This window comes from Penicillium chermesinum, assembly GCF_028974085.1.
Source record: "Penicillium chermesinum strain IBT 19713 chromosome Unknown utg000003l:1.0-5111272.0:1.0-5115320.0, whole genome shotgun sequence".
NCBI classification, from domain to species: Eukaryota; Fungi; Ascomycota; class Eurotiomycetes; order Eurotiales; family Aspergillaceae; genus Penicillium; species Penicillium chermesinum.
In genome coordinates, this window is record NW_026695313.1 from 4,579,389 (window position 1) to 4,604,463 (window position 25,075).

The 25,075-nt window shown below is 51.3% G+C and overlaps 10 protein-coding genes across 10 annotated transcripts; 5 read left to right on the top strand and 5 right to left on the bottom strand.

Annotated features, from left to right (window-relative positions):
* Window positions 1-256: 256 nt before the first annotated feature.
* Window positions 257-2,963, top strand: N7468_004688 (crossover junction endodeoxyribonuclease; the record flags this gene model as incomplete). The annotated part of the gene is made up of 2 exons (XM_058473985.1): window positions 257-270; window positions 422-2,963. 2 exons carry the CDS (start codon window positions 257-259, stop codon window positions 2,961-2,963), a joined length of 2,556 nt encoding a protein of 851 aa, XP_058332988.1.
* A 531-nt stretch (window positions 2,964-3,494) lies between these two features.
* Window positions 3,495-4,467, top strand: N7468_004689 (uncharacterized protein; the record flags this gene model as incomplete). Its single annotated transcript, XM_058473986.1, has 3 exons — window positions 3,495-3,771; window positions 3,828-3,959; window positions 4,022-4,467. The coding sequence occupies 3 exons, from the start codon at window positions 3,495-3,497 to the stop codon at window positions 4,465-4,467; spliced, it is 855 nt and encodes a 284-aa protein (XP_058332989.1).
* Window positions 4,468-5,791: 1,324 nt separating this feature from the next.
* N7468_004690 (aldose epimerase family protein) lies at window positions 5,792-7,042 on the bottom strand (the record flags this gene model as incomplete). The annotated part of the gene is made up of 1 exon (XM_058473987.1): window positions 5,792-7,042. One exon carries the CDS (start codon window positions 7,040-7,042, stop codon window positions 5,792-5,794), a length of 1,251 nt encoding a protein of 416 aa, XP_058332990.1.
* A 2,221-nt stretch (window positions 7,043-9,263) lies between these two features.
* Window positions 9,264-13,425, top strand: N7468_004691 (putative AT DNA binding protein; the record flags this gene model as incomplete). The annotated part of the gene is made up of 2 exons (XM_058473988.1): window positions 9,264-13,064; window positions 13,126-13,425. The coding sequence occupies 2 exons, from the start codon at window positions 9,264-9,266 to the stop codon at window positions 13,423-13,425; spliced, it is 4,101 nt and encodes a 1,366-aa protein (XP_058332991.1).
* A 685-nt stretch (window positions 13,426-14,110) lies between these two features.
* Window positions 14,111-15,011, top strand: N7468_004692 (uncharacterized protein; the record flags this gene model as incomplete). The annotated part of the gene is made up of 2 exons (XM_058473989.1): window positions 14,111-14,223; window positions 14,348-15,011. The coding sequence occupies 2 exons, from the start codon at window positions 14,111-14,113 to the stop codon at window positions 15,009-15,011; spliced, it is 777 nt and encodes a 258-aa protein (XP_058332992.1).
* A 504-nt stretch (window positions 15,012-15,515) lies between these two features.
* Window positions 15,516-16,202, bottom strand: N7468_004693 (HHE domain protein; the record flags this gene model as incomplete). Its single annotated transcript, XM_058473990.1, has 1 exon — window positions 15,516-16,202. The coding sequence occupies one exon, from the start codon at window positions 16,200-16,202 to the stop codon at window positions 15,516-15,518; it is 687 nt and encodes a 228-aa protein (XP_058332993.1).
* Window positions 16,203-16,702: 500 nt separating this feature from the next.
* N7468_004694 (putative methyltransferase) lies at window positions 16,703-17,582 on the bottom strand (the record flags this gene model as incomplete). The annotated part of the gene is made up of 2 exons (XM_058473991.1): window positions 16,703-17,452; window positions 17,505-17,582. The coding sequence occupies 2 exons, from the start codon at window positions 17,580-17,582 to the stop codon at window positions 16,703-16,705; spliced, it is 828 nt and encodes a 275-aa protein (XP_058332994.1).
* Window positions 17,583-18,501: 919 nt separating this feature from the next.
* On the bottom strand, window positions 18,502-21,425 carry N7468_004695 (uncharacterized protein; the record flags this gene model as incomplete). Its single annotated transcript, XM_058473992.1, has 5 exons — window positions 18,502-18,533; window positions 18,580-18,984; window positions 19,049-19,739; window positions 19,837-21,285; window positions 21,339-21,425. 5 exons carry the CDS (start codon window positions 21,423-21,425, stop codon window positions 18,502-18,504), a joined length of 2,664 nt encoding a protein of 887 aa, XP_058332995.1.
* Window positions 21,426-22,489: 1,064 nt separating this feature from the next.
* On the bottom strand, window positions 22,490-23,463 carry N7468_004696 (mitochondrial 37S ribosomal protein uS15m; the record flags this gene model as incomplete). Its single annotated transcript, XM_058473993.1, has 2 exons — window positions 22,490-23,352; window positions 23,418-23,463. The coding sequence occupies 2 exons, from the start codon at window positions 23,461-23,463 to the stop codon at window positions 22,490-22,492; spliced, it is 909 nt and encodes a 302-aa protein (XP_058332996.1).
* Window positions 23,464-23,796: 333 nt separating this feature from the next.
* rps0 (40S ribosomal protein uS2) lies at window positions 23,797-24,791 on the top strand (the record flags this gene model as incomplete). The annotated part of the gene is made up of 2 exons (XM_058473994.1): window positions 23,797-23,966; window positions 24,059-24,791. 2 exons carry the CDS (start codon window positions 23,797-23,799, stop codon window positions 24,789-24,791), a joined length of 903 nt encoding a protein of 300 aa, XP_058332997.1.
* Window positions 24,792-25,075: the final 284 nt, after the last annotated feature.

Here is a 25,075-nt window from a genome sequence, read left to right on the forward strand (position 1 = left end):
CAAATTGGGAGCAATTCGTCTGTTGCCTTTCTGAGAAGATTCGACGAGGGAGCCTGAATTGCTGGGAGTAGAATTGTTGGATGATCCGATCGGTTTCCACTGAGAGCAACCGCGGATCTACATCGGGCCGTGGTTTATTTACTTTCGTCAACACTCGCCTTCTTCATCTAACAAACGCCCCCCTTTGCGCCCCATTGCCTGGATATCACCTCGATGTCATAGCCTTCGAGTCATTTAATGTCCGCGTCAAGGCATCATGGGTATTCCTGGGTAAGTCTTCTGTCGGCCCTCATCCCTGGCGCGCAGGTGGCAATCTCGCTGTTATGCCACTAGCGGAGCATAGCAACCTCGCAAGCCTAGCAAACCTAGCCCTTTCTCGCCTCTCCAGCACCGGTCATATATTCTGACAAACTGAATGTAGCCTCATCAATGCAATTGGCGCTGGGGAACGCGTTTCCTTATCAAAGATAGCAATATCCCATCTGCAGCAAACTGCAAGGCCCATTCGCGTGGCAGTGGATATCTCAATCTGGCTTTTCCAAGTGCAGTCTGGCCGAGGTGGCAAGAACCCTGAGTTACGGACTCTGTTCTTTCGGCTACTTAAGTTACTGGCGTTACCAGTTCATCCCCTTTTTGTCTACGACGGACGGCACAAGCCCCCATTCAAAAGAGGGAAGTCCGTCAGTTATGGGAGTACGCCGCTTATTAGGCGGTCGAAGGATTTAATCGAACGATTCCGGTTTCCTTGGCACGAAGCTCCTGGCGAAGCAGAAGCCGAATGTGCCCGATTGCAGCAAGCAGGCGTGGTTGATGCCGTGATGAGTAACGACGTGGATGCCTTGATGTTTGGTTCGAAATTGACTATCATGAATTTTTCAAAGGAAAGCGGGTCTGGATCTGCAGCCGCAACACACGTAACCTGTTACCGGATGGGAGAGCAGCCTCATGGCCATGTTCCAAATGTCCCTCTTGACAGGGCAGGAATGATTCTTTTTGCTATGCTAAGTGGTGGTGACTATGCGGAAGGCTTGAAAGGCTGCGGCAGTAAGCTAGCCGCTGAAATCGCCCTAGCTGGCTTTGGAGAGGATTTACTCAATACCCTTTCCTCCCATGCTTCGGACTTGGACTCGGGACTAAGTGAATGGCGAGAGCGTCTACAGTATGAGTTGGATGAAAATGAAAGTGGCTACTTCAAAAGAAAGCACAAGGCCGTTCGAATCCCGGAAGACTTCCCAAACCGGACGATTCTGAAGTATTATGCCGAGCCAATAGTTTCGACTGAGGAGGAGGTGGCTACCTTGAAGAGCCAATTGAGACATTCATGGGATCGAGAAATTGATGCAATGGCCATTCGAGCCTTCACGGCGGATAACTTTGAATGGAACTATCGGTCAGGAGCCAGGAAAGTCATCAAGCTCTTGGCTGAACCTCTTGTTTCCTACCGGCTACGACTTCAAAGACCTGTGAAGGGCGTGCCGCATGGCACTCTGGCTCCTGAATGTGATACACCCTGGTTGCAAAAGGTGCATCGCAGTCGAGCAAACTTCGGGACAGATGGCACGCCGGAATTGCAGGTGGACATGCTTCCCATCGATGTGGTTGGTATTGACCTCTTCGCTGAGGAACCAAACCCACCAATGCCATCCCAGGACAAGTCTACACAGAGTACTGCCCAGTCTGGTGCAGAAGAAGGAGGCGTTGACGAAGAAGACCTAGAGGATGCCCCGGCGGATGAGACCGCAAGGGCACCCCCTCCGTCACCATCGAAGAGTCGAGTCACCAGACGCTATGACCCTTTGGCCATTGAGAAAGTCTGGGTGTTTGAGACGGTTGCCAAATTGGGAATTCCTGATATCGTTGAAAAATGGGACAAAGAACAAGCTGAAAAGGCCGAGAATGCGAAGAAAACAACGACTAGGAATCCTCCCAAGCGACGCACAGGGCCTAAGAAGAAGGGTCCTATTGACCCCGGCATGCAGCGGGGGAGTATCCTGAAATACGGAACACTCACCAAAGAAAGATCCGAGCTATCCTCGTCGAACAAGACTCGTCTGATAGACGCTGCAACTTCGAAGTCGCAGGGAGAAGGAACATCCAACTTACGCAATCCACCTCCTGCCATCAACCTGGATGTCTTTCAACTATCTCCGAGCATGTATCCTGAAAAAAGAGATTATTTTCATACATCTCATGCTACGTCTGGAGTTGATGAGTTAATCGACAGTTTCTCTTCTTTATCTACCACCACGCACACGCCAAGCATCAAGCGTCATCCTATGTCCCTTCGTTCACGACCCCAAATCAATCTTCGCACCCTCGTTCACGGAGAGCGCGAATTGGATGACTACTCTGCATTCAGTGAAGATGTCGTTTCGTCCCAAGGTGCACCAAGTGGTATTAGATTGAGTTACGTTGTCTCGGATGGTAATTTTCCCCAAAGCGGAGGTGTGGCGCTCCCACGAGAGCTAGGTATGCCTCCGGTGATGCCTGAAAAGAAGGCGACACGCTCGAAGAAAGCAACCAAAAAGCTAAATGCTACCGAAGGCTCCCCTGGAGTTGATGAGCTCGAGGAGGCAATTGAGTCACTCACACTTTCATTGGGATACGATGAATCCTGCTCAAGACATCAACCTAGTGCCTCAAGAGCAGACGGCTTCGACAATGACCATCCTGATCAAATACATAAGCCGACCTCAATACCCGAAAGCGAACATTGCTCAGATGCAAGAAAGTCCAGAAATCGGCAAACCCCGCAGGAAGAAGACAGTTCCTCGGTGAGAAAGAAGAAAGATCCAAAGCCTATCAAAACAGTTGGCCATGCAGAGAACATCTCGACATTTGACGGCTTTTGGGAAGTCCACAACGATGCCGAAGAAGTATCTGATACTACTCGATCCACGCGTGCCACCACAGGGAAGGACGAAAGGAAACAAGAAGCGCTTCTCACGGGTCAGCATTCTTGACATGATTTAGTCCTTTCGACCCTTTTTGTGATCATGTGCGGTGCTTATCTGGCTCAACAGTCCAGCCCGCGATTCTCCCCAAGGAAGCGATGGTATATACCTAGTCCGCAAATAGCAAACCTTGAGAATGGAATTCCATCCAACTTAGAAGATCCAGAAGTAAAAGTGTCAGTCGTAAAGCCCGCGTATGGTAGATGCATTTTGAACGCCTGTTTTGAGCAACGGCTTACTTGAAGATCCAGGGTCTGGGAACATTTTGAGAGCACTTTCGTAAAGCTATTGTGATTCCAATCCTCTCTATAATTTAGCAGGTTTTTGTTTCACCCAAACTTGGACGTTGGGGAGATCGGCATAGTTCGACGGAAACAATGCGGTTTTGCCCGCTCGGGCTGCCTTGCCCAGTTTTGTTGGGGAATAACCATTTTCCCATTTTTGGAATATCATCGATACATCAATGTGAATTTGAGTTTCACTTCTCCAACTTCCACCCTTTTGAACGGGGCACGTAAGGGGAAGAAATCGCCAACCAAGATGTCGCAATCCCAGTCAGCTCAGCCGGGTGATGGGAGAAATGTCCATTTTTTGGACGTTTCGACGGGTAACTTGTTAGGTGGCTTCTACCAAAATGGCTCAGTTACCCAATCCAACTTCCTCGATATGCTCAACATCGTCTTGAATGTTGTACCACACGGACGTTCCAGGCTATGCCTTCGCTCATTCACCGTCAAAACGAAGTCTGGGCGAACTATCTCAAAAACTAGCCAAGTGCTGAGACCTGGAGATTATGATATCTATGCTCCTGACGGCTGTGGGTTTTATGATGTTGAAGTAAAGAGAAGTGGAAAACCCGGCTGACTTAGATAGGTTCTATCGCGCTCACTGACGAAGAGCCTATACGCCGAATTTTCTCTCGCAGTCGTAGCAACCGTGAGCAGAGTTTCAGAAATGGTGTACGGGCCAGAGATAAGAAGTGTGTCTTTACTGGGGTCGTTAACCGTCGCGCTGATCTGGACCAATGGATAGGCTGGGAGGCAGCCCATATATTCCCTCTTGAGAAGGAAGGAATTTCAGCCAGTTCATCACTAATACGGATTCGGGAAACCATGCGGCGTCCATCAACTCGGTTCAAAATGGGCTTCTCCTTCAAAGCACCGTACATACATTATTTGACACCTACTCGATTTCGGTGAACCCAGATGATAACTACAAGATCACTTCTTTTGTCGTCGATGATTTTCACGTGGACGGAAGAATACTTGATCCTGTGTGTCGGAATCCCGCCGACCCGAACCATGTCTCAGACGATCTTCTTCGCTGGTACTTTCGACAGAGCGTTCTCGTAAACATGAAAGGGGCTGGAGAACCTCCTTTTGAACACGATTTCCCACCAGGATCTGACATGCTGGGGGAAATACTGGAGGGGCCATTTCCCATCGAACGATTCGAAATGGAACTGTCGTCCAGATTACGGGGATGGGAACAACAGCAGGACTTCATTCAGTGACATGACGTGATATGGGAGGGGTGAAGGGAAGAATCGTGGCTGTTGAATTCTTCTGGCTCCTCTGGCCTCGACTGGTTGCCCATGAACAAGAGCAAAATGGCAATGTGGCATCTAATTAATCCCTTTCGAATAAACAGCCTCTTCCACGTCATGGCTGCAACCTTTTCTCAGATGGATGTACCTTTGCCCGTACAGGGCAGTGAGGGGATATCGCCTGACTTGGCTTCGCTATGCCGATTTACAGATTTACCTACTACCAAGGACAACTCTTACTTTGACGCTGCCCATGGATTATCCTCTATATCCTAGGAATATCTGATAGTGAGATCACGATAGGCCATGCCTCAACTTTCATGCGCTCTGTTGGTGGTCCATTTGAAGATCTGCTGTGGAGAAGGGACTCGGTTGCCCTTTTATTGCTTTATCTTTGGTATCCGGAGTCCGGTCGCTCTATTTAGTGGATTAGACTTAGAGCTCGAGTGGAGTGTCCCTCGGTTCGATCCTATCTACAGATCTATTATTATGCAAGTATTAAGGTAGAAGCCTTTCTTTATGATTTTACTATCAGTGACTGAAATTAAATCAAATGTATTAGATAGATATATCATTCTTTGAATGAAATTAAAAACTTTAGTCTCTGTGAGCGGCTTTTTTAGTATGATGTTTACTGTGATTCTAGTTTTCAGCTGGTTTAACTCGTTCTAACCAGATAAAAAGGTCTTGTAGAGCCTTACTGTCAGATAGCTAAAATCCCTTATATCGCATCCGATTATCCGCTCAACCGAGGAAAGAAATACCTTATATGCTATCTGTTTTGTAATGCGCGAAAAAGAAAATGCCTTATATACCACTCAGCTTTTACGGAGGTCGACTCGAGTTTACCTCTATATACAGACCGAAAGGAGTAATATGCTTGTTCTCTTTCTATTATTGTCTCCATCTTTTGTTGTTATCAAGCTTTGAGTCTAGAGTTATCAAGATATCTTTAGAGCGACATATTAAGCATGTAGGAAGTAATCAGATGGCGGTTGGTCGCGGAAGACTGGGGCGGAGTCCTCAGGCGTCCAGCCACTAGAGGCACTCAAAGCTTGGGGGCTCGGTGACCGTGAAGGAGTCAACATCTCACGCCAGCTAGGTATAAATACAGCATGATCTGCTATTTCACAAGTTCAAAATTTCAGGTTCGCCGACAGCCGTTGAAATGATGCGGATCATCCTAACTAGCTATTTCGGATTACCAATTTTACTCACGGAGTGACCGACTAGCAATTCATTATTTATTGATGCAAAAGTCCCCTGTAGAGTACATGAGGCTCTGAACCGCTTAAAAAGTGCCAAACTGGTAATGGGCCAAGTTAACAGCAGGAGCATCCTGGGGACCGAAGATTTGATACTGGTCACGGCCCCATTGAGGTTGGTTGATACCGTCAATCCAGTCTTCGGTCTCAATGACGAAGCAGCCGTACTTGTTAACGTGAGGAGCGCCTGAGTCGCCGCCTTGGGCCTTGTTACGCTTGGCCTGCGACTGCTTGGTAGGAATAGTTCCATTCTGGCCATTGCAAGTGTAGATCTGCAGGGCAGCCTGGTTGGTCAGGACCTCCAGGCTGATACCGGTGGTGTTGGAGCCCACGCGAACGGCAGGAACGACTGAGTTCACGCCGTTGGCGGCGGGCCGGTCCACCAGGAAGCAGTTGTCGTAGCCAACACAACCACCACCGCAGACACCTTCAGTCTTATTGATGTCTTGACCGATCAGCTTGGCCTCGGTGAAGTCCAATGCACCGTCGTAAGCAGAGCTGACCTCGAGGATCTCCCCAGTCGGGATCTCAAGGCTGTCGGCAGCAATGAAGCGCTGTGAAAGAGGGAGCTGCAGGTAGGTGTTCTCGAGGATCGTGTCATCCTTGAAGGCGTTCAAGTTCCAGTAAATATGGTTGGCAAGCATGATAGGGGTTTCCTTGGTCAAGGCCAGGGACACCAGCTTAGTGGTGAGCTGCGGCAGACCTTTGGGGTTCTCGGCGGACTTCTCAGTTGAGACACTGAAGGTGGCATGTGAGATCACATCTCCGGGGAAGTCTGAGATGCCTTGGTCCAGCAGGGAGAAAGTGATGGAGGAGGAGTCGTGAGCGGTGACCGTCCAATTCTGCGAGTCATAGCCGACGAAGCCACCGTGGAGGGTGTCCTTTCCGCCGTTCTCATTCTCTGGAATGTGATAGGTGTCACCGTCGATTGAAAAGGTGCCGTTCTTGATCCGGTTGGCATAACGTCCCACAACGGCACCGAAGAAGGTGCGGTTGGTCTCGGTATCGTGCAGATACTCGGTTGGGTGGTCATACCCGACCAGAACATCTTGAATGTTGCCGTCGCGGTCCGGAACCTGAAGAGATGTCAAGCGCGCGCCGTATGGAATAAGCTTGACGGTGATGTTCTCCGCCTTGATGGTGTACTCCTTGAAGTGATCCGAACTGGAGCCACTGGGCGACGGGGAGGGAGCAGTGGAGGAGACAGGCGAGGGAATCGCGTTCACAAGGGCGGGCAGCCCATAGATGGCAGCAGCGACGTATGACTGAAGATGCATTCTGACGCCTAGTAGTCCGGTGACAGTCAAGAAGAGAAAGCAGTAAAGAGGAAGGATTCGCGTCGAACACAGGAAGCGGGAAAGGCGCATTATAAGGACGCAAGCAACCCCGACGCTAGACCTCGTGGCGGGACGCTAGACGGTCTGGGGACTTGGAAAACCGGGGTAAAGGGGTGGACTCCCTGCGATTTGTCCGAATGCAGATGGCGTGAGGAGAGACCGATTGCGATTGGGCTCTCCCCGATTTGCGGGCAGCACCGCCATTGGTCCGTCCAAAGCTTCGCGCAGAGCCCACTGTGGCCTCGGACCCTCAATATGTGTTGGAGCGACAGGAGGCAAGGGGTTGTAATGTATGGTTATGGAGTGAAATATATGTAACTCTGAACTATCTAAAATGACAGGCATCGACTACGGAGTATATAACTAGTTTATATTTACGGTGGGTTCCGTATATAAGAAATGTTAACTATGAAATGAAGGGTTGGTACATAATACAGTGGTAACGGTACCGTGTATTTCGACAAGGTGGAGCCTAGCTACAGTAAGCTCCGTCCGACAACCACTACGCAAAGCCCCATGCTACCTTGAGATCCAACCCCAATTCCAGGGCAAAACTCCGGTGGATGGAAATCCCGTGCCACTAGTTATCCCTGGCAAGCGAGATTCCTCCCTAAATGAAATGGGGAAGTAATTGCTGCCGATCGTCCAAGCCCCAGTCTGGGGGCCGGGAGCTTACTTGCTTTTCTTTGTAACTGTGACGGCAATTAGTTACTGGTTTGTTCTATGCTGACATGATTTCCAATATATCCATTCCCCAGCCAGGATTTCTACTTATTTTTTTCGATTCCTCGAATCTGGATTTTGTCCCCATCAAGCTCTCCGGTCCTGGTTGCCGCGGACATCTAAGCGGTTTATTTGTTTTGACGCCTTGGAAGCGATTATACTGCTGAGTCATGACCGCATGAGAACTTGCTACCTAGTCATCGAATTTTGGATAATATATAGAAAAGAGAACTATGTAGACATGTCGAAAAAAAAAAAGAAGAAGAAAATCCCGACTAGTACAATCATCGCGTCTGTCATTCATCAGGACGGGCTCCTTTGTGTGCGCGGGTCATAGTCGAACCCGGTATATAAAGTCCGATTTCCTATCTATTTCGGTAGATAACTCACTTTGTTCTGAAAGCATTTCATTTGGACGTTCTGCTGCAGTGGATGTGGTGTATTCTTGCTTGCTTATGCTTTTATGAGAGTATATATAGTACTCGTCGACGCGCCCTTGCGTACTAGACAAGGGAGATCGTTTATCAACCCGGCAGTCTCTATTCCAATTCCTTTCGAAGCCTGCAAACTTACGCTCTGCTGGAGATCTATTTTGATGCAATTTATGTTATATTACATAACGAAACAATCGGGTCGTAGTGGGCGCCAGGGTTGTCTTCACGGTCAAGTTGGGGCTTATGAAGCAAATGAATCAGGGCGATCAAATTGGAGCACGTGTGAGCCAAAGAAGGGAAGGCAATCTTATCTGTCAAGTTTGACTTTTTTTTAGTGCTGCACGTAATTGCTAGACCGGTAACTTGAACAAGCGAGGTGTGGTGAAAGGCCTCTCGAACAAAAGATGGGAGGTGCAGAGTATAACAAACTATAATGATATTATGGAGGGCTGCGCAAGACATAAGTAGTGTACAGAGACTATATTAATTTGGATCATATCCCAAGACAGCGAAAATTTGGGAAGTTATGGCTCACAGCCAACCTTGAGAGCAATACTATTATCTCGAAGACATGACGTTTCGGTGTTTCAAGATGGATGTCCCTTATCTGTGGGTGTGTTGAACATAGTCGAAGCTGTGAGGTCTGTGTAAAATATTTGGACTGCACTCATTACTGTGGCACTTGCTCATCCAAAAACAAGCTCAACATAGTGTTGTTCCAGAGACGAGATGAGATTAAAGTGCTGTGTAGTTCAGTCGATCCCCACATGTGGAGCTGGACTGTTTTGGGCTCTTACCTAATTTCACGGTCGCAACAACATCGTGCTTGTTTACCGCCGAACCCTGTGCCCCGCTGTGTTTTTTTTGGAAAATATTTCTCCAATCATTGTATCTGTTCGAGATTTGTATAGCCTGGGTGGTGATCCGATTCCTGCATTCCACGGCGTGCGCCCCCTCCACCTCGCGGCACGCGTGCTGAGATTCCATCCAGCGAGTCTCCCGCCATGTCGAGCACGTCGCGCAGCCAGAGCTCCTCCCCTGATATCCTCGGCCCTCCAGGCGATGCCGACTACCTGATCTCATCCCCAATTAAGCCTTTTACCGGTCGCCAGAGTTGGATGTCTCCCGCCATCGTCAGGCGTCAACAAACCCCCGCTAAACGTCGGCGCGTGAGCCTGAGTCCTGCGAAGAGCGCGCATTCGATTCGCTTCGACGATGTCCTGCTGCCCGGGTCACCGACAATGAAACTCGATAGTCGCCAGCGCTCGCTCTCTCCGGAAAAAGGGCAGGATGGCAATGTGAGCCCATGGCGCATTCGGGTTACCCTTGAGGCTACACAGGACGAGGAAAACGAGAACGACGGTCGAATTCGAGGGAGCCCGTCTCCCAAACGCCGTCGACCGTCCACCATTACCATGAAAGTGCCACTGAAGGATGAGAGAAGCCCGCTGAAAGACAAAACCCCTGCGCGAAAACGTGGGCGCCCTCGCAAGTCCGATCTAGCACCAAGCGGATCGCCATGGCCAAACAAAACGAGCCCGGGCAACACGCCGGGCACACAAGAAGGGAGCGCAGGGAAACGGAAACGAGGGCGGCCACGCAAAGGCACTCCGAAGCCAAAGGAACCTGGATTTATCCTCGCAGAGGATGAACCATCGCCAGTACCTCGGCCCAGCCCTATGGACTTGACTGCTGATGCTGGCGCTGCAGTCGAGGATGCTCCATTGAGCCCAATCAATATGGCAGTGGACGATGGGTTTGAAAGCGATTCACTTGGAGCAGATGATCTACCGGTTGCGAATCTCCGTCCGCCAACACCGGCACCAGCGCGTCACGAAAGCTTGGATGATATCACTGGCCATAAATTTGGTCGTGCTACCTATGATACCCCAACAATCGGCGCTACAGAGCACCATTTCCAGGATAATGACGAAAACCTTAATTCGACGCCTTCCAAGATGCCATCCCCGACCCGAGAGAGACAAGTGTCATCTGCTCGGTCTAATCATCTATCGCATGTGGTTTCGTCACCACGGACATACCCAAGTCCTACTCCAACTTCCTCGCTGGGCGAGGAAGAACACCAGACCGAAGAAGCCCCGGTGGATCAATACCTTGAAACAATTAATGAAGGCTTAGAAACAAACATTCCAGATTCTGGAGCCGTCGATGAACACCCTGAAACCGATCATGTGGATGATGCAGACGAAGATAAACAAGAGTTTGATTCGATTATGGAGAGTGAAGGATTCACAATGATATCTTTGGATACTCTCCCATCTGTTAAGCAGCGTGGACTGGGTTCTAGCGCCCGAATATCTGGAGACGATTCTTCGAAGATCTTACGAGATCGAGACAATGGCCGGATTGGAGACCGATTAAAAAGGAAGCTTCCGGGCACAATTCAGGACTTGCGGAGTGATACTCATAGCTCTGCGAAGCCAAGTCCAACTTCCATGAACGTTTCATCCGGATCACAACGCCTGGCCAACCCACCATCCCAGCTCTTTGCTCTCAAAGATCAAAGTTCTATGAAGGAATTCTCATATCCCGAGCTACCTTCCGCTTTTTCACCGGGGAAACCGCTCATTTCTTCCAAAAAGATCACAGCTCCTAGCTTGGCCCGGATCGTCCGTGTTGGCATGGCTCTGCAAGGCCCATTCAGAGCTCCACAAAATGGGACGCCAACTAGCAGCAACACGAGCCGAAAAAGACGCCTTGAAACTGTATTCAGTACATTCAGTCCCGATACACAGCGCGAACTGCGCGCGGCAGTGGGGTTTGGCCAGGAACTTGCAATGCGTCGAGCTTTGCGCGAAGAAGATCCTCTTGGTCCAGACAGTCAGGTTCCCGCCGACAATCAAGGTTTTGAGGAGTCAATGGGTGTCAAGAACAATGAAGAAGCGGCTTGGAGTGAAGATGATGACGAGCCGATCTTGGTTCAGCCAACAGGCACTGGTCAGAACGGCGTACCGCATCATAGTCCAGCAGCTGCCAGAGACCGAAAGTCCGATGATGGGCGACAGCCCGCACGTGGCAGGTCTGGTCGTGCCAGTATGACAACAGAGTCGGCATGGCAGCTTGTATACGACGAAGCCAATCGGGCCAAAGCTGAAAGAACAGAAGCGGCTTGGAAGATGGTCTATGAAGCAGCTGGTCGTGCCGGTCTATCAGTAGATGAAGCATGGACGCGCGCCTACGAAATAGCTGAACATTCTGGCCTGTCAACAGAAGCAGCATGGAAGATGGTCTACAATGAAGTCAACCGGGATGAAGTTCATAGTACAGAGGCCACATGGAGGCGAGTCTACAAAGCAGCTGGCAGTGCCGGTCCAGCAAGCTCACCGGCATGGCAGCAAGCGCGTGAAGGAGTGACGCGAGCGAGAGAAAATGCATGGCAGCAGATTCGTCAAGCAGCCAGTCGCTCCGAAGATCCAAACACAGAGGCCGCTTGGCAGCGGGCGCGTGATGAAGTACGCCGTCATGCTGAAGATCCCGCCAATTCCGATCGACTCATTGAAATTGAGAGCGACGACAATGCTTCACAAGATGCAAGCGTCCAGATGGACGATATTCCTGATGTTGCGCAATCCGAGCACGAAGCCGTCACGCAGGATGAAGTTGAAGCAAGGCCTCAGTATTCTGATCGTGAGCTTATGCAGAATCACTCAACTGCTTCAAATGGGAGAAGAGAAGAGGAGGAGGAGGAGGAGGAGGATGATAACGACTTCGATGACATTTGGCAGCCGCAGTCTGGGCCAAGGTCTGCTGCAGCCCGCAAAAATCCTAGAACTCGCCAGGCAGCTGCGGAGGAAGAGGATGAGGAGGACGGCTTCGACGATATCTGGCAACAAGAAGCCCGAGATAACAGTCATCTGTCCCACAGCTCGAATGAACGTGAATCTGCTCCTGCTCAGGAAGCTGCCAACTCTTGGAGGCGGATAGTCAACACGTCCAACCAAAACCCGCCAAGCTCGTCGCCAGGCTATGTGGCGATAGAGCATAGGGAGCAAACCCTTGGGCCGACACACATCCGCCAACTGCGCGACCAAGAGGTTGACCTTTCGGCGCTTCTGGCGGAAGAAGATACTCCAAACCGCGCACGGTACTTCAATGGAACCAGCACGCCCCGGAGTATCTTGAGAGGACGCCCTGGTGCCCAAAGCTCGTCCATCAATGGGTCCGCGATCAAGTCTTCCCCGCAAAAGAGAGTTCGTCTACAGCCTATTTCTCAATCCTCTAGTCCTGAGAGGGGTGTTGAAGGAAGCCACAGCTCTCCTGTCACCACCGGCCATTCATCACAAGCCAATAACTCGCCCAAGGATGACAGGGATGAGAGACCGGCTCAGTCAGACATGGAGGAAGGTGGACCCGAAGGAGAGGCATCTGTGGAAGAAAATGTCGCCGCCACCCCTGAGCCTTCACGTCAGTCCCTAGGTGAACCTTCATCCTGGTTCAAGCGAATCACCAGTCTCACACCGAGGTGGCTGAAAGCACCTCCGAAATCCCATTATGACAGCTCTATCGATGGCTCTGAAGACAGACAGGAAGACGAGGAAAGCGACCTGGCGCCTGAAGAAAACGCCGACCCACAAGCCACCATTGAAGTTCCTGAGCCGGACGTTGTATCTATCTCAAGCCAGTCACTCTCACAAGATCCTGAGAGCCCTGAAAATCGTCAAGAATTCGCCGATAACGATTACAGGCAGGCTTCTTATGCAAGCCAGTCTCCCGAAGTAGTCAAGGAGGCTCACATGACGGGTAATGAGCAAGGGGTGCCGGCCGGGCCTGAGACCACTTGCAGTGTTTGGCTTTTTCTCCAATGGCCATTATAGTGCTCTTCGGCGGCTCTACCGAATCGCAAAGCGGCATCCGGAGCGCTTCCCCTACTACGATACTCCCGGGCGTGCTCAGATCCTTGGGGACTGGATCTGGACGTCAGATGGGCATCACGGGGTGCCTATTACGGAAATGCAATTTGCTGTCATTGACCGCTTTGTGCATGAACTTTCTCACGCGGATGTACAGTATGGTGGATCTGGACAGGTTGAATGGACAGAGGCTGAGCTGCACCGGAGACTGATTAGCATCATCATTGGTGAGCAGATCCGAGAGGAACGGAAGATAAAGGCCGCCCGCGGTGCCTCTGTTGATACTTGGCGATGATATTTTCTGAAGCACGATTCCCTTTGTGATTTCTTGTTCCTATTATAGTTCGGCGTACGATTGTTGGGCTCTGAAGTATTGGCGATGGAGTCGGTGGTTTGTTTGTGAATAGGGCTGCATTATTCTCCTCCATGATTCCCTTACCGTTCTTTGTCCGTCTATTACTATACCTGTCCTGTTTTCTTGCCTCGTGATGAATATGAGTGCCTCCTAAACGTTGCGCCGTACGAAACTAAGTCCTTTAAGTTATCCTCGAGGGTGATCTCGGTGAGGATCAAACGTACTACTCGCCTCTGAACTTCATCATACATACTAGGGAATATAGGATAGGGATAGTGTGTGTCGAATATCCACGACCAACCACAAGCGCGTGTCATATTTAAGTTCCTGGTTTTCCGAACCTGACCCCCAGCCCTAAACCGATATCCCCCGGCGCAAAAGCTTTGCGGTCGTCATGATGTTTCAAAACTAACACGGCCGACCAGCACCATGACGACAACGCCCCCAATAAGCCCCCGAAACAAGAAGTCATGTACAACGATCCATTTCCCGGTGCGGTGCGCCAAGGGTGTTCTTGCATTGCGAAGATTGAACTCCCGGCCAACGCTGCAGCTCCCTGTCGAGCCTAGACCAACCAAGAGGGCCGGGGCACTCGTGTCTGTTCTCGCGTGGCCAGCCAGAGGCAATGTACGTCGGATTTCTCGCCGTCAACCCCCACTCTAGTGCGAGTGGTCGTCTGCACCTGGTTTTCGTTTATTGGCTTGTCGGTCCGACTGTCAATCAATACTTAGTAGGGCGGTACTCGCAGGACGGGCACTCTGCGAGTACATATAAAGAAACCCACGAAGCCAGTAGAGGAGTATGTAAGTCGCATGGTCTAGTTTCATAATTGATTGGTTTCAACGTCACTCCTTGATCTCAGCTGCTTACGGTTTTCTTCTGCCTCCTTTGAATGGTATCTATGTTACCCCAGGCGTGCTGATGTCGGTCTTTACGCTTGTCCACCGCGCCCTCCCCTTCCCTGGAAACGGCGCCCATCCACCAAAGGCAAAGAAAAAGAGGAGAGACCCGATGTTGTCGACATCGAGTTCCCAGCCTCCATCCCAAACTCCAAGGTCTCGCACAACGTTAGCCCCGAACCACGTACTGCCAAGCTACCCAACCCATCCCTGCCGGGTAACGGCTCCAGTTCCCTGCAGGTAGCGGTGAAGCAGAGCCCGGATCGTGCAGCGAGCGACTCATCAGGTGCGCTGCCTGCCCCCGATCCGGACCTATCGTCCGGCTCGCAGGCCTGTCTCGCGTATGTCCCCGATTTGCCCCGGCCTTCGTCCCCGCCGCCTCAACTTACCCGCGCGGTCAGCTGGGCTAGTATTGTTCGTAGCCGCTCGCGGTGGACTGTCGAGCAGGAGCGGGAGCTTGCCAGGGCAGAGGAGCAGTTGACGCGGTGTCAAAAGGCTTGGAGTTCGGAACAGGAGCTGTGGATTACTTATGTATGTCTGCATTTAGTCTTTTTGCTGCGTGTGCATATTCTTAGTGGAATCCATTTGCCCTTGGACGATTGCAAGTTCTTGTACTCCCTTTACTAATAGATGTTGTGTTACTCAGGTCCAGGCACTAAGTGAAGAGAAGGAGGCCCATCAGGGCTTCATGCTCATGCGTACGAAGCAGCAGGAGGACGAGCGAGCGCAGTTCCGCAAAGCTTGGAAAAGGCGTCGGTCAGTCGAAGACGCCGTGCAGCACAAAGAAAAAGCTTTGGTGATTCGGAGAAACTCGAGTGGCTTGTCCAAAATGCGCCGCGCACAACATGCATATACCAGTATGGCCTCGAGTAACTTCAAGATGGATGATATGGCTGTCACGAAGTCACCAATGCTGGCTTGTCAAGGATAGGCTACAAATCAATGATAATAATCTCAAGTTCTCTTTTTTTTTTCAACTTTTGTGGTTTCACCCTTCAATGAGTGCTTTCTAGCCAATCCATTGATCTTGTTGCTCTTGATCTATATCGAGTATCGGTAGACTTCGTAATTCAGTTTCTAGATCAGCACAAAAGTAATACAAGTCTAACCTTGTACCAGTACAATATATCTTCACCTCAGATCAGTCCTCTGCCTCACCTTCCCCCCTTCGTCTCTCGAATGCGGCCACTTGCGAAACAAATCCGCAATCATATCCAGCGGCGCCGTAAGCAACCCTGCCACCGTGTGAAAGGGCGGATCAACAGGAGCCAACGGATGCGATCTCGACGGCACAAATGCCTTCGTCCGATCCAAAACCCTCGCTATCTCCTCGCTTTCACCTTCCGACAGCGCCTCCTCTAGCGCCACAAAATCCTCGCTCTCTTCCCTCTGCATATGTGGCGTAAGATCGCCCATCAATTCCTCCAGGGCAGCTGCAAAGCGCGGATCTGTCGACGGCAGACCCTGGAATACCTTGAGCTGCTCTTTTATCGCGTGGTGCTCTGCGCGGTTCCTCGATACGACCTTGAATCCGTTCTTCACGTGGGCTGCTATGGCCGGGTACACCACGAGCTCTTCACCGATAACGTGGCGGGCTAGTTCCCATGTGAACAGGTTCTGGTATCTGGTTTGCTCGTCTGGGCTGGCCGAATGGAGGATCCGGTGGCTGTGGGCGTGGATTTCTCGGTGTTCTTGCTTGATTATGGGGAGGAGCCGGGGAGGCGTTGGGGTGTCTGTGGCGGTTGCGACTGTACGGAGTGTGAGGGCTTTGTGGATAGGCTTGAGGATGCTACCATATAGGTTCGCTGGAGTCCTCATAGCTGGATAATGGGGGTGCTATCTGTCTTGAAATGAGAAAACTTTAATGTCCAGATCACTGATGTTCTGCTGATCTGCCCGCGGCGATTTGTTCGAAATACCAGCGCCGGGGCTGTCTTCCAGCTTCTGTCATGGTGATTGCATTCCTAGTTGAGGTCGTGTCCTCGCCAGAAAATGCACAGAGTTTCTTCACTGATATTGGCCAGTTCTCGTTACAGACTCAAACTGAGGAGTTTGAGTAATCTTGGTTCTTTTTACCATGTCTGTCTCCCTCGATTCGGATATCGACTTCGCCACCGTATACTACTAGGGTACATGGATACCCATTCTCTATACGAAGGTTCCGCATGCACTGTTACCTGAAAAAGCTCCATTACGCCTATAAACAATACTGAGCTCATCAAAGAATCATAACCGGATATAAATTCATGATACACATCACGCTATAAAAATCATTCTCCCCAAGTCCCCAACCCTAGTTCTTCTAGGATTACCCTTCTCTACCCAAACACCAAAGCCCTAACTTCAATACTCTCCCGCGGCCGCGCTCCAGCCGGCGTCCTCGCATCCTCAAACGCCGTATGTGGCACCCACTGCGCAACACTCCCATCCGCCAACCCCTTCGAATCCGAACACTTGAGCAACAACCTTTCATCCCCCGTCATCCCCGACCAATAATTCCACTTCTGCCCGGGGTTGTACTGCACCCCCATCGTCTCCCCCACCCGGTTCGGATACCGGTGCTGCACCGGAACAAGATCACTCTCTTGCACCGACGCCGCCGACGCAAACGCCAACGGGAAACTCTGCACCGGCTCCGGCCCCAACGGCCGCCACACGTTGATGATCCTGTACCGGCCGGCCAGCAACGCCTCCGCCTCTTTGGGATCCGACACGTGCAGCCGCACGCGGTCAGCCGCGGCGCGCGGCGTCTGGTCCACGTGTGCGCGGCTCACGGGAGTGCGCGCGGAGCCCTCTTTCTGGCGCCGGATGGTGTGGTCGAAGAGGATGACTTTGTGCGCACCGGGCACCTTGTCCAGCAGGAATTGCGTGACCTCCGGGTAGTAGACGGAGCGGATGGTGTCGTCGGAGTCGAAGGTGGAGTATGTTGCGGCGGAGGGCACATTGGAGTGTGCGGAGAAGGAGTCTTTGTCGAGGGTGTAGGCGGCTTCATTGCCGCGGATGTCAGTCAGCGGGACAGTGACTTTTTGTTCGCGGTAGTTGTATTTGGGTTGTCCCGCTGGGGGGGTCTTCGACGTAGTTGAAGGGCGCGCTGCCGTCTTCCGGAGGCACGTAGAAGACGAGGCTTGCTTCAGCGGGTCCGCGCGGGACGTAGTCTGAGGATTGGGTGGCAGAGGAAGTTTGCGTGGTGGTGGACATGTTTGTCAAGTGGCTTTGGGAGTTATACAATGTCGATTCTTGCTGGATGTTGGAATAGATCCAGATGCGGAGGCGAGGTGTAGATGGTAGATTGCAGACAGATGGGTTGGAGGTTTGGACGCTTATGTAGATTTCGTTCCTTCTACTGTAGAAAGATTGGAGGCTTGTATTAGTGATCAAGATGGGTTTGTCATGTCATGCACTCCAGCGGCTCTTCTGATTCTATTTGGCGTCATCTATTTGTCATCTCGAGAAATGCGGAGAACCGGCCAGTCAAGGCGTCGAACGGCTACAACGGCAATGACCTCATTTGCAGCTCCAATCACCTCATCTCGGACACTTTTCTATAGCCTGGGGATTGATGCAGATCCTCCACTTCCTAAGCAGACGGCCAAAAATAACCTTCTGCAGTGCGTTAGCCCATTAAAGCTTATACTATGAGTACACCTGATAATCTTCTTATACCCCATATGTCTTAACTTTCACATATTACAAATCCTCCTGCATCTCACCTGGGCCTGGTATACCCACTTGGCTACTGAATACCACTAAATATATACCTTGCATAGTGGTTGCTCTACAAGCATCTAAATGGCAACCATGACTTCCAACATTTAATCTCAACCGTCCAACCTTCTAACAGCTTCGTCTTTGTTGCCCAACATTTTCGAGATGACTCGCACTAGCTAGGAAAGTTAGCTATTATGAAAAAATAAGGCAAAGTCTGCATCTACCAAGGCGCCGCGGATGAATCAATAAGTCTCTACACAATTCATCCCAACGTTATATCTTGTTGATCTGAACAGAATCTTAAAATGGTGGTAGGAACAGCAGCTCACTTTCCGTTACTACTAAGTAATTTTTTTTTCCAGAACTCAGAGAATTCTCATTACCGGGGTTAAACAAACGTGATCCTCATTTACAACTTAACATAGTCGTCGCTATACCAGTCTTCAATACGATTAACTAGTAGCAGTCATCATAGCCTGCCACTGACTGATTGCCGCCTGGGTAATCGTCTCATCTTTCTTGACTGCCAAGTTGACCCAACTCTGTGCAGCCGCTTCATCCTCCCCAACCTCGTCCGGCTCAGGCCATGGAAGCTTCTTGAAATTTCCGTTCGGACATATTTCGACCAACCAGTCTTGCGCGCTTGTATCGACCCATTCCGCATTTGGGAAGGATTCATTCATTTGAGTTGCACTGCGGACAGGGGACTCGCGAACGCTCGGAGTAGTTTCGCGAAGGCGGCTGGGAGTCTTAGGTTTGAAGACTTCGGCCTTGTTGCGGGCTCGACTGACCGGGGAAATGTCGTCATTAGGTGTCGAGGTTGCCGCGGTAGACGATGGCTTTTTGAGGATAGAGGGACCAGGCGTGCTGGATGGGTCTGCATGGGGTTTTGCTGCCGACCCGGACGGGGTCCCGGCAGATGATGGTTTTTTTGAGGATAGATGGGCCCGGCGTACTGGATGCAGGAGCCGGACCCTTTTCGGCCGAGGAAGGGGCCCCCGCAGACGAGGGTGATGAGAACCATCCAGGCACACTGAATGTTCCACGGGGGGTTAGTGACCGGGCGAGATGGGCCAGTCGGCTGTTTGTCGTCCCTGGGATATTCGGTCCACCTCGGAGCTCAGAATCAGACACCGGCAGAGACGAGCCACTCGGCTGCTTATCGTTCTTGGGAGGTTTTGGTCCACCTTTGAGCTCAGAGCCAGTGACCGGCCGAGATGGGCCCGTTGGCCGCTCATCTTTCTTGGGAGTCTCTGGGTCCCCCTCAGAGCCAATGGGTGAAAGATCAATCTTGGGCTGGAACTTATCGGCGGCAATTCGGCGGTTGAGCTTCGTTGGGGCCCTAGAGGTTGTGATGACATGTTTGCGGCGCTTGTTGGGGCTCTTGTTCTCTTCCTTGAGCTTTCTCTTCTTGCTTATCCTTGTCTCAAGCTCATACTGGGCCTCGGCAAAATCACCCTCATCGGAATCGCAATCGATAAAGAAGGATTCATCGAGGCCATACCCACCACCTGATGGGCCAGGTATGCTTTGAGGGGAAGGGGGCTTTTTATCCTTTTTGGCATCCAGTATTTTCTGCTCTTGCGCAAGCATGAGCTCCAGGCACTCCTCGTCAGTAAGAGGCGGGGCATTGGGTTCCGGGATCTGCTGGAGTGGAGTTGTCAGACGACGTCCGCGCCGCATGAACTGTCTACGGGCTTCCGACGATAGGGACCAGTTTGGGGGGGAGATGGAGAGGATTTACCTTTCCACTCCGTAATTCAGAGCCAAGTTTTTCGAGGGTTCTCTTATCACGGTCCTCTTGGTTTTGGGGAGAATCGGCCTTTTCAGCAGCCGCCTTTTCAGCAGCCGCCTTTTTCGCAGCCGCCTTTTTGGCAGCGGCCTCTTTGGCGGCGGCATCCCGGGCAGCCTCCTTGGCGGCGAGCTCCTTTGCATAGGCCTCCGCAGCTCTCTTTCGGGCTTTGTTGCTTGCCACGCGGTATTTAGATGGTGCGCGGGGTCGTAAAAGGTGCGCAAAGGGGGGCTTAGGTGGGTGACCTGTACTCGAAGGTCCTGTCAAGACAACAGGCATCATTGACGCTTCCACGGTATCAGTAGCCGGTGTTTCGGGGGTAGTGCTTGGTGCATCAGAGCCCGTATCAATTTTAGTCTCGGTTCCAGTACTCCTCTGTGTTTCAGTAATGGCGGCTTCCTTTGTTTCGTTACCATGCGGAGCAACACGACCACGAATCGCTGTCCAACGTCGCGAGACACTGTTGAAGATCCATCGGCTCCAGCTACCCGGCTGGTTGTCAACATCACCTTGGTTGGTATCGCTGGCTTGGTTGGTATGCCCGGCTTGGTTGACAGCCCCGGCTGGGTTGGTGGTTTCAGTGGTATCAGTGGCCATTTGGACCGTGTCCACACGAGTATCATCAGTATCGGCGACCCTATCAGTACGGCGATCATCAGTATTGGTGGAGTTCGCCTTGTTTTCCTCGTTGGCTTGGTCCGGAGGCACGAGGTCTGAAACACGGAACAAGGTTGACTTCATAGAGCCTATGGCCTCTATTCGACGACGATTGGAAATTGCCGCGTATGAACGAGGTCCCCGGCGAATGGGTGTCGCATTCTGTGGGGCGAGCACCTGCGCACGGGGTGGGGAGTCGGTTGAAGATCCAGGCGAGCTTGATCGGCGTTGAGAGGAGCTGCGTCGGCGGCGATGGCGTCGTCGGTGGCGGCGGGGGCTGTCCGGTGGGCCGTCAGTTCCGCGGGTGAGGGTCCTAGGTAGCCAGCCTGCTGTGGCGAGGTTTGTCAATTCCTGAAGGAGGTCCATATTGCCCATGGCGGGCACATCCGGTAAAAAATTGAAGAATGAGATGATCCAGGTAACCCAGGCAGTTCCACGAGAGGCAGGAGCAGGGGCAAGAGCGGGAATAGGAGTGTAGATGGGAGCAGAAACCACAGGATAGTCAACGTCCATTTCGGACGCAAAATGGACCGAACGCACTGGTGATGGCGCAGTGGCATCATCAGTCTGCATGGCATCGAGGCCAGGCCCGACTTCATCGACGACCATAGCGTCATCACCAGGTGAAGGAATGATAGCCCGCGCCAGGGTAATCACGACCTGGATATCGGGGTGAGAACACTCACCATTAGACTCTTCAGTCTCAAGGGACTGGATGGGATGGTCCTCCATTGGGGAGGCAGACTAAGCATCTTGTTAACGTATACATACAGACGGAAATTTTAGGGTCTGTTTACCTTTTTAGAAGGGGAACGACGACGACGAGGGAACTCAAGCTTTAGTTCCTCCCCCTTCTTGATGGGATTGGAACGGGTTCGAGCCATCTCGGAATTTCTGGGAAAGAGATATGAAGATGTTTGAGAGGCTGAGAGGTAGTTTCCAAAAGCCAATAGTAACGTATTCGTAACTTGCAGGTTGATTCGAAGTCGTAAAGAGGGTGCTAGAGCAGTGGCAGAGGTTGTTGTTGTGCTGTGCTTTGTTTACGTTTTAGGGTTGGGACTGTTGTTTGGGTTGCCAAGCGGTTTCCCAAAGTGGCAGAAAAAACAAAAGGCAAGAGCGTATGACCGGTTACTTGTGGTTGAAGGTGTAATAGGCCTACCTCTCCTTCCCCCATTCGACGTGACATCCAAAAGTTCAGAATAATTTTGGCAGAATACTTCCATACCTAGGCGGTGTATTCATTTGTTGCCTAAGGCTAATTATGCACGGGCCGTCTATGGTGGACTCGCCGTGATTGTTCCCGCATCTTTTGGTGTGTATTTACAAGTGAGCAGGAGTGGGTGCTAATTTACCCAACTTCATGGTGGCCGTCATATACATTCGCTATATCCTCACTGTATTATAATATTACGAAACCTTGCACTTGAGTTCAGACAAGGTACAATGGATCTTAGTCTGTCCGAGATATATGTAGCACGTGAGTTTATGTGATTGGAGGTGACTGGATAAAAGAATGTTAATGAGTCGGAGATATAGTCTGAACTTTACTGGGTTGTTTTATTTAAGCATGTTAGTTGCCTATTGTATTCAAATGTTTCTCTCAAATCTAATTTCTCATGTCTCCTCCTAATACGGTGCACAAGCAAAATTAGTATTAAGTGGTGCACAGCTAGGCGTATAGTCTAGGATAACGAAAATCCTAACATTCGAGTGTAAAGTGATACATCAACTATAAGCTATATTGAAGGACCCAGGAAATTGCAAGGATGAAAAAATATGATAACAAGGAAGCTAATTATACAGATGAACATTATGTTCCTTCAATTCTTGATGATCCTTAACAAAATTTCCCCAGCTACACGTGACACCAAAGGTACAGGATATTTTGCTAGCCTGACCATCAATACGCAATCTCAAGCATATCTATCTGCTTCTTTGCTTGGCCTTATTAGATAGCAATCTCCCCCTTCCATGATGCCTCAGATAAACCCAATGTTTGCATCAGGTTTTGCCATCGAGGACCGCCCCGTTCCTTCCGACGAAGGTACTGTAAGAGCTTTTGTCGCTTGTGCACAAGAATTTGCAGGTTACGCTTGTTGTGCTTATCCTTGTTGGCGGTCTGCAAATGTCTGGAAAGGTTCATGATCTTGACCGTCAAGATGGCAGCTTGGACCTCGGGAGACCCGGTGTCGGGACCAACACGAACGGCCTTTTCTAGATTACCCGTAGACATATCGTTTTGCAAGCTAGCAGGCTTCGGCGGCAGAACCGAGTCTGTGTGGTGTCGGCCAAGTTGCTCAATGCATTTTTGTATATTCAACCGCATGCGATCTTTGGTGTTGCCATTGTTGAGGTTGACTATACGCTGAATTGCCTCTTGTGCGTTCTTATGGGCCCTCTCATGTTGCTCGAGTGCCTCCTTTTCGATTTGAGGGTCGGCAGTATCCCGATCAGGGTTTTGCAGGGGTTCACTGAGATCTTTCGAGAATGACAGTGCACTGGTAAGCTCGCTCGGATTGAGATAGAAGTTGAGCTTGTTTTCGGTGGTACGCGTTTGAGATACTTTCTGGGTCGATTCGATCTCTTGAATGAAAGGGGTCGGCTCGCTTTTCACGGGGTCACCGAGAGATGCCTCCCGCTCGGTCTGGAGGACTTTTTGACGAGAGAGATTTGCAGCTTTGCGCTGACGTGCCTGCGCAATCCGAAAGAAATCGGTCCGCTTCTGCGTTGAAGCTTTTGAAGAAGCCGCTCTCGTCACAGCATATGTGGTGAGAGATGACGCGGAGGTTGGCCTTTGCCCGGCGAACGCGCCTATGAGAGGGTGAAAATCAATCAGCGATTAGACCTCATTTTTGAGGGTAGTAAAGTTGCTTTACCTGTCAGGGCCTTGGTAGAGGGCTGAATCGAGAAGCGCAGCGGCATCGTGATCGACTGGGCTGTCAATACCTCCCAACAGCGTCAGAGACGTTCTGCATACCACTTCTTCTGATCGGGAAATCTTGCGGTCCGGAGAATATACGCTAATCTACTTTTGGAGGTCACAGGGCATTTCTGCCTCAGGCCTTAGTTTGCGTGGTTTTCACCGGTAGTCCAGATAGCCCTAGCCCTAAATCTCACAGAAAATTGGCGCAAGCGAAATTCCTCCGAGTATGCGGCGTGATTTTCGCGATCCGGCTTTGGACTACTTCCCTCCATCACCACGACAAGAGCCAACCGATTGATCACCTCCTCTCGTCCATCAATCAATCGCCCACCATGGCCCCCTCTCAGCTCCCCCCTATCTTCAACCCTACCCCCCAGGACATTGAGATGCTCCTGGCCGCCCAGTGCCACCTTGGTTCCAAGAACATCCAGGTGCACATGGAGCCTTACCTCTGGAAGACCCGCCCCGACGGCGTCAACGTTCTCAACATTGGCAAGACCTGGTATGTAGAATAAAGCAGAGCGCCTTTCCTTCCCCGGACGTTCTGGAGTAAACCTTGAGACATGGAAACTAATTCGATATTTCCCCATACAGGGAGAAGATCGTCCTGGCTGCCCGTATCATTGCTGCCATCGACAACCCCGCCGATGTCTGTGTCATCTCCGCTCGTCCCTACGGTCAGCGTGCTGTCCTGAAGTTCGCCGCCCACACCGGTGCCACCGCCATCGCCGGTCGTTTCACCCCCGGTAACTTCACTAACTACATTACCCGCTCTTTCAAGGAGCCCCGCCTCATTGTCGTGACCGACCCTCGCACCGATGCCCAGGCTATCAAGGAGGCTAGCTACGTCAACATCCCCGTCATTGCTCTCTGTGACACCGACTCCCCCACCGACTTCGTCGATGTTGCCATCCCCACCAACAACAAGGGCCGCCACTCCATCGGTCTTGTCTGGTGGTTGCTCGCCCGTGAGATCCTCCGTCTCCGTGGTACTCTTGCTACTCGCGAGACCGAGTGGGACACCGTTGTCGATCTCTACTTCTACCGCGACCCCGAGGCCGAGGAGAACAAGGAGATTGCTGATGAGGCCAAGGTCCCCGGTGCTGATGAGATCGGCGCTGGTGCCGTTGAGTCTGGCTTCGCCGGCGACAACTGGGATGTGAACGCCCCCGGTGCTGGTGCTCCCGGCACTGCCTTCGCTGCTGCCAGCGCTGCCGTTGGTGCCACCAGCTGGGAGGCTGACGGTGGTGACTGGGCTGCTAGCTCTGCTCCCCAGACCGGTGACTGGGCTGATGCCCAGGCGCCTGCCACTGAGGCCAAGTGGTAAATCCACTAGACTGGCCAGGATAGGCATTGAGAGAGAGGATGTATGATCTATACCCCTACGAAAATGCCATGGCGATTGGGATGGTTTGGACGAATCTCGTATTCCTGGAGGTGTGCGAGGTGAGGAAAATGCTCTTGTTTGTTTTTTTCACTGATGAAACCAATACATGTGGTGGAACCCTACCATCCCCGCAAAAAATCCCTTGACATGTCTATCCTAGTTTCTGTCAACACAAAAAAGCAAAAGAAACTGAAAAAGCAGAAAGAAAAAGAGCTTCCATCACG